At 34.0% G+C, this 14,894-nt stretch overlaps 1 protein-coding gene across 10 annotated transcripts in view; it reads left to right on the top strand.

Annotated features, from left to right (window-relative positions):
• Positions 1-14,894, top strand: part of NBEA (neurobeachin) — a 673,417-nt gene that overhangs the window by 94,780 nt on the left and 563,743 nt on the right. For all 10 annotated transcript variants that reach the window (XM_027557433.1, XM_027557431.1, XM_027557423.1 and 7 more), the window contains exons 3-6: positions 2,220-2,320; positions 2,562-2,657; positions 12,461-12,582; positions 14,416-14,542. In XM_027557433.1, coding sequence (XP_027413234.1) covers positions 2,220-2,320; positions 2,562-2,657; positions 12,461-12,582; positions 14,416-14,542 — 446 coding nt within the window. The remainder of the gene's footprint in view (positions 1-2,219; positions 2,321-2,561; positions 2,658-12,460; positions 12,583-14,415; positions 14,543-14,894) is intronic.

The raw sequence follows: 14,894 nt of genomic DNA, 5'->3' as shown, positions 1-14,894 counted from the left end.
AGCATGAATTTATTTGTATAAATTTCGTGTACACATGTTGTATAGAACATCATTTGATCTTTAAATCCTCATATCTGAGCTTAAACCCTTAAAATTTTTTCCCTTTTCTTTCTTTCTTTTTTGTAAATAAAGTGCACTTTATAGAGTACATTTTAGAGAGTGAGCCACAATTACGAACATACTTCATGAGTACATAATTCATGAGCACTGAAGTAAGGTGATAGTAAGCTTGATATTACCAAGAAGCTCATATCTTCACATTTTCTGTTATATAAAGCCTCTTAGTTCCCTTATCCCTTATTCTCATTAATAGTATGGATAACACAAATTTTTCACTTTTTGTTATTTAAACATTAAAAAAGTGTTAGAAAAATTTCCTCTACCTTACTTTTCAGTAGAGAAATTAGAATCTAGATAACATACTAATGAAGCCCCAGTAACCACCAAAACTCTACTAAGTTTTCATTCTGAGTATTTTGTAACATGCTACATTAAACAAGATTCTTTTCATGTAATAATGTTGAAGGTATCACTAGAAGGTGTTTAAACATCTGTTGTAAATTGATAGTATATTTTCATAGTATTTTTTCTTCTTTAAAAATCTTGTATGAGAAAAGAAGAGTTGTTATAGTGAAATTAATACTTGAGGTGCTTATGTTACCTGTATAATAAATAAGAAATTTTAATAATTATGTAATTAAATGCAAATTTAGTAGATCTTTTTTTGTGACGTATATAGGAGATGAGATAAAGGTTTGGAAATACAATTCTTTTACTGTAGTATGTGTAGACATACCTGAAAGAAATCTTCGATGAAGATTTTGCCATTTCAGCTAGTTGCTTTAAAATGCTTAATATTAACTTGAGGTTTTAAGGTGCTTGGTTTTTATCTAGAATTTTTTCTTAGAAATAGATCACCTGGCTAATATGTAGTAACTTTGGACATTTTTATTATTTGAATAATGAATGATCTTTCATTAAAAATGTCTCTTTAAAATGGCATATCCACAGTCACAGTTTTATCATAGAGATTGCTTATTTACAATGGTGTTATGAGTAAGTCAGTTTATTGATGACTTAACCATATTACATTTCTATTTTGAAATACATACATAATAAATATTTTTAAAATCTCAAAGTTCAGCTATTAATCTGTGATATTAAATAATGTATATATCAATAACTAATTATTTCAGTTTATCCTAACCTAAACTATTAATTGATGATAAGCTTCTTATAATGTTTATATGTATTTATTATAACTTGTGTAGTATCTGAATTCTTAGTAAATGCTTTAGAAATTGAGATATGTAGATTTAAATGTTTAATATCTTGCACAGAATGACTCATAAAGGTACTATGACTCACAGTGTATAGAGATGAGAAAGTAATCAGAGACAAGAGATTAAATGTATAATTTTTTTCTTATTATGTAGTGAGCCGTTATGTCTCTTATATGCACATAAATACATTGTCATAATGGATATCACTAGTCAGGGGTTGAAATGGTGCTTCCATTTGGAGACTAGTGGGTAAAAATCAGAGCTCTGAAGACATATTGCCTAGGTTTGAATTTTAACTGTACCACTTACTAGAGTGTGTGCTTTGGCAATGGAATTAAGTTACCTGTGCCTCACTTCCTCATTTTTAGAAGAGGTTAATGATAATACTTAAGCTTGTTACAGGGATTTGTGAAGTTAATGCTTGTAAACCACTTGGAATGATGCCAGGCAAGGAGTGAGTACTCAGAATTGTTGCTGATGGGCGAAGGGATATTTCAAGAATATATTTTATTAAGAGTAGATAATTCCAAAACAAAATGTGGTCAAACATCAGTTTTCATTTGAAAATAACAAATTTACAATGTTAAATCATTGTACCTTTGCATATTTTTGCCTGTCTTTCCCTGCATATAGCAGATTTATGTGTATGTATGTATATTCTGGGAATTTATAAAATCATTTTTTTATGACTTTGCAAAGAGAACTTAATTGAAATCGTAATTCCAGGTGGGGAAAAAAGTCTTTAAAGTATTTTTTTCTTATATGATGATTGATAATTGTTAATTTGAATGGCTATTCATGAGGTTATTTGGCTATAATGGATGCCAATATATATGTAGAAATGACGAGATAACTTTTGCTCTTTCTAAAAGTGTATTACCTTGACAGATGACAGCTTATGACTAGAGTTCAGAATAACTTTATTTTCCTTTGAAGATCTTCTAGTTGATATGTTGGGGGTTCTTGCCAGCTACAGCATCACTGTCAAGGAACTGAAGCTTTTGTTCAGCATGCTTCGAGGAGAAAGTGGAATCTGGGTAAGCTGTGGTCAAAGGGAAAAGTATTCAGTATCAGTGCATTAATACTTAATGTTCAGCAGTTTGTCTCTAGAGAGCTATAAACTTAAATTGGTAATAGAAATTGTTCCTCTTAAATAGTACAGTAAATGATTTAAAAATAATTTTCTGTCTAGTTAGAAAACAGTCTGATGGTTAAGGTGATATATTAGATATTTTTGTTAAATTTGTACAGTGACATTTCTCTTTTTTGTTTCCTTAGCCAAGGCATGCAGTAAAATTATTATCCGTTCTTAATCAGATGCCACAAAGACATGGTCCTGATACTTTTTTCAATTTCCCTGGTTGTAGTGCTGCGGTAAGTTTTAAATACTTGTTTGTTTTAATTTACTTTAAGTCAATTCTATTATGCCATAATTTACCCACAGTCAATTCAGCAGTTTAAAAAGTACAGTTTGATGAGTTTTGAATAATAATCCCTTCACTGTCACCACAGTCATGATTTAGAACAATTCCATTACTCACCAAAATTTCCTTGTCTGTTTGAAGCCAGTTCCCTCTCCCTGGTCCTCTCCTTTGCAACCTTTGATTTATTTTGTGTTTGTATAATTTTACCTTTTTAAAAATTCATATAAATCAAATCACATAGTATCTAAGTCTTTTTCTGTCAGCCTTCTTTTACTTAGCTTAATGCTTTTGAGATTATCCATTTTATAATAGATTATCAGGGGTTTATTCTATTCCTTTTATTCCGAGTAGTATTACATTTTACGGATATATACTTCAGCTTTCTATTCACTAGTTGATGGACTTTTGGGTTTTCAGTTTTTGGTTATTATAAGTAAAACTATTAGGTCTTGAATGTAGATCTTTTCCAGGGGTTTTCTTATCTCTTGAGTAAATACATAAGAGTGGGATTGCTGGGTTTCTTATTAAGTGTATATTTCGTTTCATAATAAACATGCAAATTGCTTTCTGTAGTGAAAAACTTTGCATTCTCATAAGCAGTATATGAAAATCTCAGTTGATATGCATCCTGGATATTCAGTTCATTCAGTTCAGTCCTGTCTCTTTAATTTGAGACTTGTAAATGGTAGTATAAAGGTATCTTATTGTAGTTTTAATTTTGTGTTGCCCTTATGGCTGATATTGAGGATTTTTCTTGTATTTATTGGCTATTCTTAAATCTTTTGTAATGTTTATGTTCAAATCTTCTGTTCACTTTAAAAATGTGATTGTTTGTCTTGTTATCTCAAGAGTTCACTATATATCTGGGATATAAATTAATTTGGAAATGCATTTGTCAAATATTTTCTCCCAATCTGATGCTTGTCTTTTATTTTCTTAACAATATTTCTTGAAGTGCAAAAGATTTTAATTTTGATGAGGTTCAAGTAAAATTTTCTTTTATGTCATATGCTGTCTGTAGTCTAAGAATTGGTATAAATTCTTGGGTTATAGGGTTTTTTCTTTTCTGCATTCTACTGAAAGTTGGTTATATTAACTCTTATATTTAGGTCTTATGTTAGGATCGCACAAAGATCCCTTTGTGTGAATTTTTTAAAATATGGTGTAAAGGAACATTGGAAGTTAAGTTCTGTTTGTTTTAACATGTGACTATTAATTATTTCATAACCATTTGTTGAAGCAACAGTTCTTTTCACTTTGGATTATGTTGATACTTTTCTTGAAAACTGGCCATTTTTGTGTGGATCTAGTTCTGAATATTCCAACTCATGAAACACAGTATATTTCTCCCTTTGTTTTATTTTCTTTTGATTTTTCAGCATTTTGTAGTTTTTAGCATGCAAGTATTAAACATTTTTGGTTAAATTCATTCAGAAATATTCCATATTGTTTTGTGTTAATATGTAAAAATGCAAAATTTTATTATTGTTTACCTTATATCGTGAGACCTTAATAAACTTACTTACTTGTCCTAGCAAGTTTTAATAGATACCTTTTAATTGCATTTCATACTTTATTACACTGGCTAGGACCTACAGTTAGTAATCATAAGAGTTTTGACTTAGTCTTAGGAAAAGCATTAAATATTTCACCATTGCATATGCTATTAGCATTACATTTTAAGATAATGTCCTTTATCAGGTTGAGGAAATTCACTTCTATTCATATTTGCAGGGCATTTTTTTTTCACCATCAGTATGTTAATATCATTGTTGAATTTTGTAAAATGCTTTTTCTGATTTTATTGAAATGATTATATAGTTCTTCTTCTTAATCTTATAAATGTGGTGAGTTACAGTAACTGATATTTCAGTGTTAAGTCACCTTTGCATTCCTAGGAAAAAATCTATTTGATTGCAGTGTAATGACCTTTTCATACAATACTGGATTTGATTTGCTAATATATTACTAAGAAATTTTAGTTATTTTTATGATTGATTTGAGGATACATTTTTCTTTTCCTGTAAAATCTTTCTCCATTTGTGATCTTAAGAATCATAAGCTCATTTCCTCGTAAAATGAGTTGGGAAGTATTCATTTCTCTCTATTGAAGAGTTTGTGTAGTATGATAATACTTACTTTTGAATGTGGGCTTCCCAAGTGGTACTAGTGGTGCAGAACCCGTCTGCCAGTGCAGGTGACGTGAGAGACGCACCTTTGATCCCTGGGTCAGAAGGATTCCCTGGAGGAGGGCATGGCAACGCACTCAGCACACTCCAGTATTCTTGCCTGGAGAATCCCATGGACAGAGGAGCGGGCTACAGTCCATAGGGTGGGAAAGAGTCAGACGCGACTGAAGCAACTTAGCACACATGCACACACACACACTCTTGAATGTATGCTAGAATTCACTGTTGAAGCCATCTGGGTCTGGGATTTTGTTTGTGAGAAGGTTTTAAATTACGAATTTCATTTCTATAGATATAGGAAAGTTTTTTGTTTGTTTTGAGTGAACATTGGTAGTTTTGTGTCTTTCAAGTAATTCTTTTGGTTAATTTCAGTTATCAAATATATTGGCATACAATTTTCATCGTATCCTCTTATTATCCTTTTAATGTCTGTAGGATGTGTAGTGATGCCTCCTCTTCCATTCTTGTTACTGTAATTTCCCTCAGTCTGTCTCGCTGGAACGTGAAAGTGAAAGTCACACAGTCATGTCCTGCTCTTTGGGATCCCATGGACTGTAACCTGCTCAGCTCCTCTGTTCATGGAATTCTCCAAGCAAGGGAGTATTGGAATGGGTTGCCATTTCCTTGGATCTTCCTGACCCAGGGATAGAACCCAAGTCTAGCTGGAGGTGTTTCCATTTTGTTCCTCTTTTCAAAGAAATAGCTCTTTCAATGTTCTTGGTTTAATCATCTCAATCTATATGGTAATATTGTAGAGCATATGTGGAATTTTTGGCTATAAGAACAAATTTTGATTTCTGAATCCTCTAGTTCATTATTGTAGAGGACTAGTCTTTAATGTTTCTTGGCTTACTTTCATGTAAAAGATTAGTACTTTTATAATGGAATAGGGGTTGTGAGCCTGTAATGAAATAATGTACTGTTTAAGCACTATAACGTTGTGAAACATCATGTAAATATTTATTGCTCTTTGGTTATTTTAAGTACTTCAGTGTTCTTGTAATCTCCCATTTTTTTAGCCATTCTCCTAATTTTATATTTTTTCCTGAATATTTTGTTACTAATCTTTTTTTTTAAGTTACAGTTTCACCAACTATGAACAAAACATCGGAACATTTAAAAAAAATTACATGATGGAAGTCAATCATTTTACGTATCTATTTGTTAGAGTGGAACATATATAATCTGCAGAGAAAATACTGTCACTGTCCCTAAGTGGGTGAGGGTTCTCTTAGATATAATAGTTCTGTTCACACACATACATACTTCTAACACACTTTACAGAACTGTTGTTGATCTGATGTCTGATAGGTTTCAGTCTAAGGTATGGGAAAGAAGAGCAAAGTGTTTTGAATGAAATATAAGCAAGTTCCTATTTTATATATAGAATTGACAAAGTTTAGCTAAAGCTAATGAATGACTCTGGTTTAATAAATTGCCTGAATTGCCTTAGTATGGTTGCAGTTCATCATGTTTTTAGCCATTTGGCCATCAATTACCTATCAATATGCAATACATTTTACATACACAGAACACGCACAGAGATAATTTTAATGTCATTCGTAGTATATGTTTGAATTGTTTTTGCTCATAGGATATTGGTTGATTTATACTATCTATTCCCATTTTCCTGGTTTTCCCTGCATCACTCATTTTCATAAAGAGTAGTTTGGATCAAGGGTATATTCTGTGTAAAGGAGGAAGTAGGGAAGGAACTGGAACTTTTATAACTATTATTTCATTTGAGTCATACAGTCTGTACAAGATAAGTGACATTACTGCTGTTGTCAGTTAAGGAAACTAAGTAATAAGCCTCCTCAGTGTAAACATTGTTCATAGCCTTAAAGTAGAGTCACAACCTTAAGAATTTGCCTGATCTTAAATCCAGTATTTCATTTAACAACAAATTGGCTAATTATCAAATATGTTACTTCTGCTGTTGAACTGCTGAAAAATTTAGATAGGAGCTGATTTTAAACCCTTCCTATCACAGTGTTTTGATGATCTGTTTCTGAATGAGCATGAACCAGTGGCATTTTAGTAATAAAAAAGTACATAGTGTTTGGACCACTGCTCACATTGGTGCCTTTAGATGATTAAAATCATGATACCATTTACTTTCCCTCCAAAATGACCAAAATAACATATTAGGCCTTCTGAATTGTATTTCACATTGTGGAGATACTTTCTATGAGTTTTGTTGCCTCCATATGAGCAATTTGGTAATATTTACAGAGAGTTAAATGAGTTTTTCAGTGCTTTGTGTGAAGGTGAATGATAAATGTAAGATTACATTTTATATGCCCTGTCACCTTTATGAATATATTGTTTAGATTTGTTTTTCATGATTATTATCTATTTCATGAATTTGCTTAATTTAAGAAATAGTACATTTCTATATTCATTGAAATAGTTAACTGAACACATCCTATCTGAACATCAGAATCTTCTCCATTTGATTTTTGCGAAATGAGACAGAAATGTAAATTTTGGAGTCAACCAGTCTAGGAGGCAGTGAGGGATACAGATTTCAGAGTTTTGTGGACTCACTGGACACAATGAGAGACCCTATTTATGGATACCAAAATATTGTAGAAGGAAGTATGGAACAAATGTGAAAGCAGCTTAAGTCCATAATCACAGACATAGTCCAAAGGAGATGCCATTATCACCATGGGATAATGGGTATTTAGGCCTGAATGATTTGGGAGTGAATGAACCTGAGTTCCATATTAGGCGGTCATCTCACAAAGTTAGCTTTTGTGCACTGATTAAAGGAGCATGTATGCATTAAAGAGTTGAAAAAAACTAGGGATACAAAGTGTACTTTATGAAAGACTTTGGTTGGTACATAAGTAAGAACAGGAAGTTGAGTCATACCCTGTAGAAATGGGACATTTTGGGTCCCCAAAACATTTTTTCTAGCTGTTACTTATTAAATTTAAGACTATACTTCAATAAAAGATAATTTTAGAATATACATGTAATAAAAAATAAATTTAAGAGAATGTCCTTGAGTAGAGTTAACCATCTTGTTGAAGAGATTGGCCATAAATAAAGATCCATATTTATCTATGGAATTATTGTTGCTGTTCAGTCGCTAAGTTGTGTCCGGCTCTTTGTGACCCCGGGGACTGTAGCCTGCCAGGCTCCTCTGTCAATGGGATTTTACAGGCAAGAATACTGGAGTGGGTTGCCATTTCCTACTCCAGGGGATCTTTCTGACCCAGGGACTAAACCCGTGTCCTTTGCATCTCCTGAATTGGCAGGTGGATTCTTTACACTAGTGCTACCTGGGAAGCCCCAAAGAATGTTATTATATCATATAATATGGGAAGCAAGACCAAAGACTATTGTCATATCATTATCACTGAAACTTATTATATTTTTCTTTAGTGAGATTTTTCTTTTTTGTGTTGTATTTAGTTCACTGATGTTTGCAACTGAATGTGATTTAGGACTCTTTCCGTCCTACCATTTGGATAGTAACAAATGAGTACCACATGTCTTTTCCATGGTGGAAGAATAGTTCTGGAAAACTTGAAGAGCAGTTCAATTCAATTTCTTTCTTGCATCTCTTAGTTCAATGCATTGTCTAAGTTCTGATGTAGAGCTCAGTAGACCATATGATGAGACTGATGATGTATTAATAGAAACTGCTGGGGCCATTGGCTGGAAGTAAGAGATTGCTTGGATATGTGGAGTAATGGGGGAAAAGAGAAAGAGTGAGCTGCCCTCCTGAATGCTTATTAATACTGCAGTGGCAGTGTTGTCATGACTTGCTGTTGCTGATATGGAAGTGCACTTGGTAAGCTGATCATGGCAAGAGTTTGGAAACCATGAATCTAACCCTGTGCCTGTTATGTTCCACAGGCATTATGAACAAATGAGTACATGTAAGTTATTTTTATAATTCTGTAGAATCACCATTCAATGTCCTCAATAAATATTTCTCCTGTTTACCTTGGTACTCTGAAGCAGCTATAGTAGGTGATGTCTGGTTTAGTGAAACTTATGGATGTATCAGTTCAGTTCAGTTCAGTCGCTCAGTCGTGTCCAACTTCTTGCAACCCCATGAACTGCAGCACGCCATGCCTCCCTGTCCATCACCAACTCCCGGAGTTCACTCAAACTCACGTCCGTGGAGTCGGCGATGCCATCCAGCCATCTCATCCACTTGGCAAGAATTACATTTTACTAACAAGCAAACAAAAAAATTCAGTAAAACATTTTCCTTTTTTAAAAAGTTAAAAAAGCTATATTGACAAAATGGACTAATTGCTTAGTATTAAAATCTGAAAGGACATGACATATTTGGAAAACTTGCATTTCATTTTTAAGGTTTCAGTCTTCATTTCAAATAGTATGTTTCCATTTATGTGTTTGTATGTGTGTTTTCCTTTTTTTTTTTTAAATGCAGTAGGCATTTTGCTACTTTGAGATTTTTTAGTGATCACATATTGAATGTTTTCTGTGTCTTAAGTCACAATGCTGGGAGTATAAACTGTATTTCTGACTCTTTAGGAACTCTTTGGTATACATAAAAGTACCTTGTTACAACAAGCTACTAAGTGCTATGTGCTAGGGACTAACTCCTATGGGAAAACAATGAAACAAGAAACTAGGCTATGGTGAAGTTCAGGAGAGCTTCCCAAGAGAGAATTGTATTAGCCTGGAATTGAGGGGTAATGGTATGGACCTAACAGAAGCAGAAGATATTAAGAAGAGATGGCAAGAATACACAGAAGAACTGTACAAAAAAGATCTTCATGACCCAGATAATCAAGATGGTGTGATCACTGACCTAGAGCCAGACATCCTGGAATGTGAAGTCAAGTGGGCCTTAGAAAGCATCACTACGAACAAAGCTAGTGGAGGTGATGGAATTCCAGTTGAGCTATTTCAAATCCTGAAAGATGATGCTGTGAAAGTGCTGCACTCAATATGCCAGCAAGTGTGGAAAACTCAGCAGTGGCCACAGGACTGGAAAAGGTCAGTTTTCATTCCAATCCCAAAGAAAGGCAACGCCAAAGAATGCTCAAACTACCGCACAATTGCACTCATCTCACACTCTAGTAAAGTAATGCTCAAAATTCTCCAAGCCAGGCTTCAGCAATATGTGAACTGTGAACTTCCTGATGGTCAAGCTGGTTTTAGAAAAGGCAGAAGAACCAGAGATCAAATTGCCAACATCCACTGGATCATCGAAAAAGCAAGAGAGTTTCAGAAAAACATCTATTTCTGCTTTATTACTATGCCAAAGCCTTTGACTCTGTGGATCACAGTAAACTGTGGAAAATTCTAAAAGAGATGGGAATACCAGACCACCTGATCTGCCTCTTGAGAAATTTGTATGGAGGTCAGGAAGCAACAGTTAGAACTGGACATGGAACAACAGACTGGTTCCAAATAGGAAAAGGAGTACGTCAAGGCTGTATATTGTCACCCTGCTTATTTAACTTATATGCAGAGTACATCATGAGAAACGCTGGACTGGAAGAAACACAAGCTGGAATCAAGATTGCAGGGAGAAATATCAATCACCTCAGATATGCAGATGACACCACCCTTATGACAGAAAGTGAAGAGGAACTAAAAAGCCTCTTGATGAAAGTGAAAGTAAAGAGTGAAAAAGTTGGCTTAAAGCTCAGCATTCAGAAAACAAAGATCATGGCATCTGGTCCCATCACTTCGTGGAAAGTAGATGGGGAAACAGTGGAAACAGTGTCAGACTTTATTTTTCTGGGCTCCAAAATCAGTGCAGATGGTGACTGCAGCCATGAAATTAAAAGACACTTACTCCTTGGAAGGAAAGTTATGACCAACCTAGATAGCATATTCAAAAGCAGACACATTACTTTGCAAACAAAGGTCCGTCTAGTCAAGGCTATGGTTCTTTGTGGTCATGTATGAATGTGAGAGTTGGACTGTGAAGAAGGCTGAGCGCCAAAGAATTGATGCTTTTGAACTATGGTGTTGGAGAAGACTCTTGAGAGTCCCTTGGACTGCAAGGAGATCCAACTAGTCCATTCTGAAGGAGATCAGCCCTGGGATTTCTTTGGAAGGAATGATGCTAAAGCTGAAACTCCAGTACTTTGGCCACCTCATGCAAAGAGTTGACTTGTTGGAAAAGGCTCTGATGCTGGGAGGGATTGGGGGCAGGAGGAGAAGGGGACAACAGAGGATGAGATGGCTGGATGGCATCACTGACTCGATGGACGTGAGTCTGGGTGAACTCCGGGAGCTGGTGATGCATAGGGAGGCCTGGCGTGCTGCGATTCATGGGGTTGCAAAGAGTCGGACACGACTGAGCGACTGAACTGACTAAACTGACTGACTGGGATCTTATTGGAGGCTGTGTTTCGGGCAGAAGTAGCATCATGTACAAACTTGGGAACAGGTAACAGATCAGAACATGTAACTGTTGAAACAGCTGGTATGTTCAGATATATTTTGGGATGTAAGGTAAGGCACTAGAAGAGAATAAGATTGAAAGGATTTGTTGGAGCCAGTGTGTAAAGAGCCTTGTGTAACCTTAAGAAACTTAGAATTTATTTTATATGCAGAGGATATTTAATATGGAAGCTGTGTGTTATATTTGATTGAGTTCATTAGCAGCGATATGAAGGATCTGCTTGGAGGAACATATCAGTAATAAAATAATTAAGGATACTTATCTTTTATGTGAAGGAATTTGGATATCTCATAGGAAGATAAGTGAATCCACTTAGATATTTCTTGACTTCAGGTCAAGTAATATATTGCTTTCTCATTTCTTTTCCCGAGAGTGGCTAGTTTTTTTTGTTTTTTTTTTTAGTTACTATTATCAACTGAATACTGTATTATTTCCTTTCCTACTTGTAAGTGGATCTGAGTCCTTTTTGATCATAAATTTCAATGGTTCAGTTTCTGAATGATAAACCTCATGTTCCCCTTCTTTGTTTCATTTCAGTATTAGTGTTATTTCTTAATACTTCTGTTTCTTCAATATTGATTCCATTAAAATTTCTAACACAATTGTTTTTTGATTGAAAATTCAGCTTTTATCAAGTAAAATATTACTGAAAACCTAATGTAAGCTGAAAACTGAAAATTTTACAGCATATGTGTAAGGGATTGTATATTGGTGAAATTGAAGGAGGTGTTATTGGAGTACAGTTTGAACCATACTATATAACTTAGAGATGAAACTTTATCTATTGACTATTTGAAAGTGTAATGCTTCTATAATGAACAAGGAATATTTTTTTTTTTTTTTTCCTTTTTTTTTTTTTTTAATTTTTTTTTTTTTTTATTCTTCCAATTTTATTTTATTTTTAAACTTTACATAATTGTATTAGTTTTGCCAAATATCAAAATGGATGGGGAACACATGTATACCTGTGAACAAGGAATATTAATAGATTAGTTTAATAAGATAATAATTTCTATTTTTATATTTGTCCATGATTCTTTGATAATCATACCTTCATTGTGTTTTAATCTGTGAAAGCCATACTTGACCTTAGTTACTGTCACATTTTCTTTAACTGATACTTTCCTATTTTTTATCATTATCTTGTAGGCAATTGCATTGCCTCCTATTGCAAAGTGGCCTTATCAGAATGGCTTCACCCTAAATACTTGGTTTCGTATGGATCCATTAAATAACATTAATGTTGATAAGGATAAACCTTATCTTTATTGGTAAGTGATATATTTAATTTTAGTACTTTTGTCTTAAGCATTTCAATTTTTAAAAATATGTAACAGAGTGTCAAGGCAACATAGTATGTAGAATAAGTAAATAAATATGTTAAACCTATGAAGATACAGTTATGTCAGTTTATTTTATTCATTTTTTGCCGTTGATTCTAGGCTATCTGCCCTATTTTTTTCCCCCTTAATTCCATTTTAAGAATCAAGTGTTACAGACCTTCTGTCTCGAGTCTGCACATATCAATTGAATGTTCTGAGTGAAGATGCTGATCGAGAAGAGAAAATGAAAAACAAACTACTCTCAGATATCTTTCACTTTGCCTTTTCACTTACATGGTTCTGTGAGCATAATTAAGATATGCTTTGAAATACTGATTTTGATAACCATGTGCTGTTGCTAAGTTGCTTCAGTCGTGTCCGACTATGTGCGACCCCATAGACAGGATCCCACCAGGCTCCCCCGTCTCTGGGATTCTCCACGCAAGAATATTGGAGTGGGTTGCCATGTCCTTCTCCAGTGCATGGAAGTGAAGCTGCTCAGTCGTGTCCAACTCTTAGTGACCCTATAGACAGCAGCCCACCAGGCTCCGCTGTCCACGGGATTCTCTAGGCAAGAATACTGGAGTGGGTTGCCATTTCCCTCTCCGGATAACCATGTGATGTTATAATTAGATAAGATTGATTATTTAGTAGATAACTAACAGAATGGGTGGATCATCCCAACAGTTCACCTGTAAGACTCAGAACTTGGTCATTTTAGATTACCAATAATGTCAAGTCACAAGAACATCAAACTTTCATTTATTACCTTACTATGTACTAGGCATTATAAGTGCTTACTTGTATTACATCATTTAATGCAGTGCTCTGAAATAAGATTGCCTGAGTTTAAGTCCTGCCTTTACCACTCACTGTTTATCCTGTACTTTGGTGTCTTCAGCTGTAAAATGAGGATAATAATAGTACCTATCATGTAGGATTTAATGGTAGCATAATATTTTATGTGCTTTTTATATATGACTAGTTCAGAAATGTGAGTTTTGAAAAATGTGAGCTATTGATAGGTTGTAGACTCTACTACAGAAAGATTACATGTGGATAGTATGTATGGATAGTATGAGAGAGAGTTTTAACGGACATCTGAAGTTCCAAACATAAATGGGGTTAAACTTCCAAAAGATCATTTTGGGAGATCATACTTTTATTGCAGTAATACTGTCATTTGTCAGAACATTTACAGGTTTTTATGTGTGATTGAATTCACAGCTGGACGAGTATTTCTCTGGAAGAAAATAACTCTATCTTAGTCACATCTTTTTTTCTATTTTTCTGTTTTAGACAGTACATGTACTCTTTTGGTTGATTTTGCTTGATTACCTACCTTTTTTTCCAAACTTGGCTCTCACTTTTTCTGTAAATTTGTAAGCTGTTTTCAGAGATAAAGTAAAATTAAAGAGGAAGTTGTTTTTGAAACATTAACTGTGTATATGATTTCTATATATGCTAATCCAGGTGGTCATTGAAAGTTTACGAAATCTACTTGGTAGCCTTTTATTGACCATTAATTTGTTTTTATGTATTTGTGAAATTGAAATGTTAAAATATTCTATAGTCTTCTATTTTCCCAACTTAAATTTCTTCTTTTAGTTCTAAAGTTTTCCTGTTTTAGTCTTTATTGGTACCTGTAATACCCTTTCTACTCTATAGGTATACAAGTTTTATTTTTATAATTGTGTTTTTTATTATTTATATAATAGTAATCTTCAGGTATATTGTTCTTTGTAGCAGAAGATAGTATACTACTTTCAGTTTTCTTTGCAGTTTTCGTACTAGTAAAGGAGTTGGTTACTCTGCTCATTTTGTTGGCAATTGTTTGATCGTTACATCACTGAAGTCCAAAGGAAAAGGTTTTCAGCACTGTGTGAAATATGATTTTCAGCCACGCAAGGTATGTATAAGTAAATCATCTATTGAGAGTAATGCAGTTCACCATTCCCACTATCTTAAAACTTACCTATTTTGACTTCCATAATATTCTCTTTTATTGGTTTTTTCATGACTCCTATCTCTTATCTCTGTCTGCATTTTCTTTCTACTTTTATGTCTAACTTTTGACATAAACCAGTTTCTTGACCTCTTGCCGTGTCTGATTCTCTCATTCACTCTCTCATTCTCTCTCTTGCTGTGACATTCTTTCAGTGAACACTCAGTGCATATTTACTGACTGTCAGACACTGTTGTAGGCACAGGAGAGATGACAGTGAACAAAACAAACAACACCCTTGCTTTTGTGGATCTTC

The sequence above is a fragment of the Bos indicus x Bos taurus genome, chromosome 12 (genome assembly GCF_003369695.1).
Source record: "Bos indicus x Bos taurus breed Angus x Brahman F1 hybrid chromosome 12, Bos_hybrid_MaternalHap_v2.0, whole genome shotgun sequence".
Lineage (NCBI taxonomy): Eukaryota > Metazoa > Chordata > Mammalia > Artiodactyla > Bovidae > Bos > Bos indicus x Bos taurus.
Note: the sequence above shows the minus strand (reverse complement) of the source record. Positions and strands in the feature narration are given on the sequence as shown.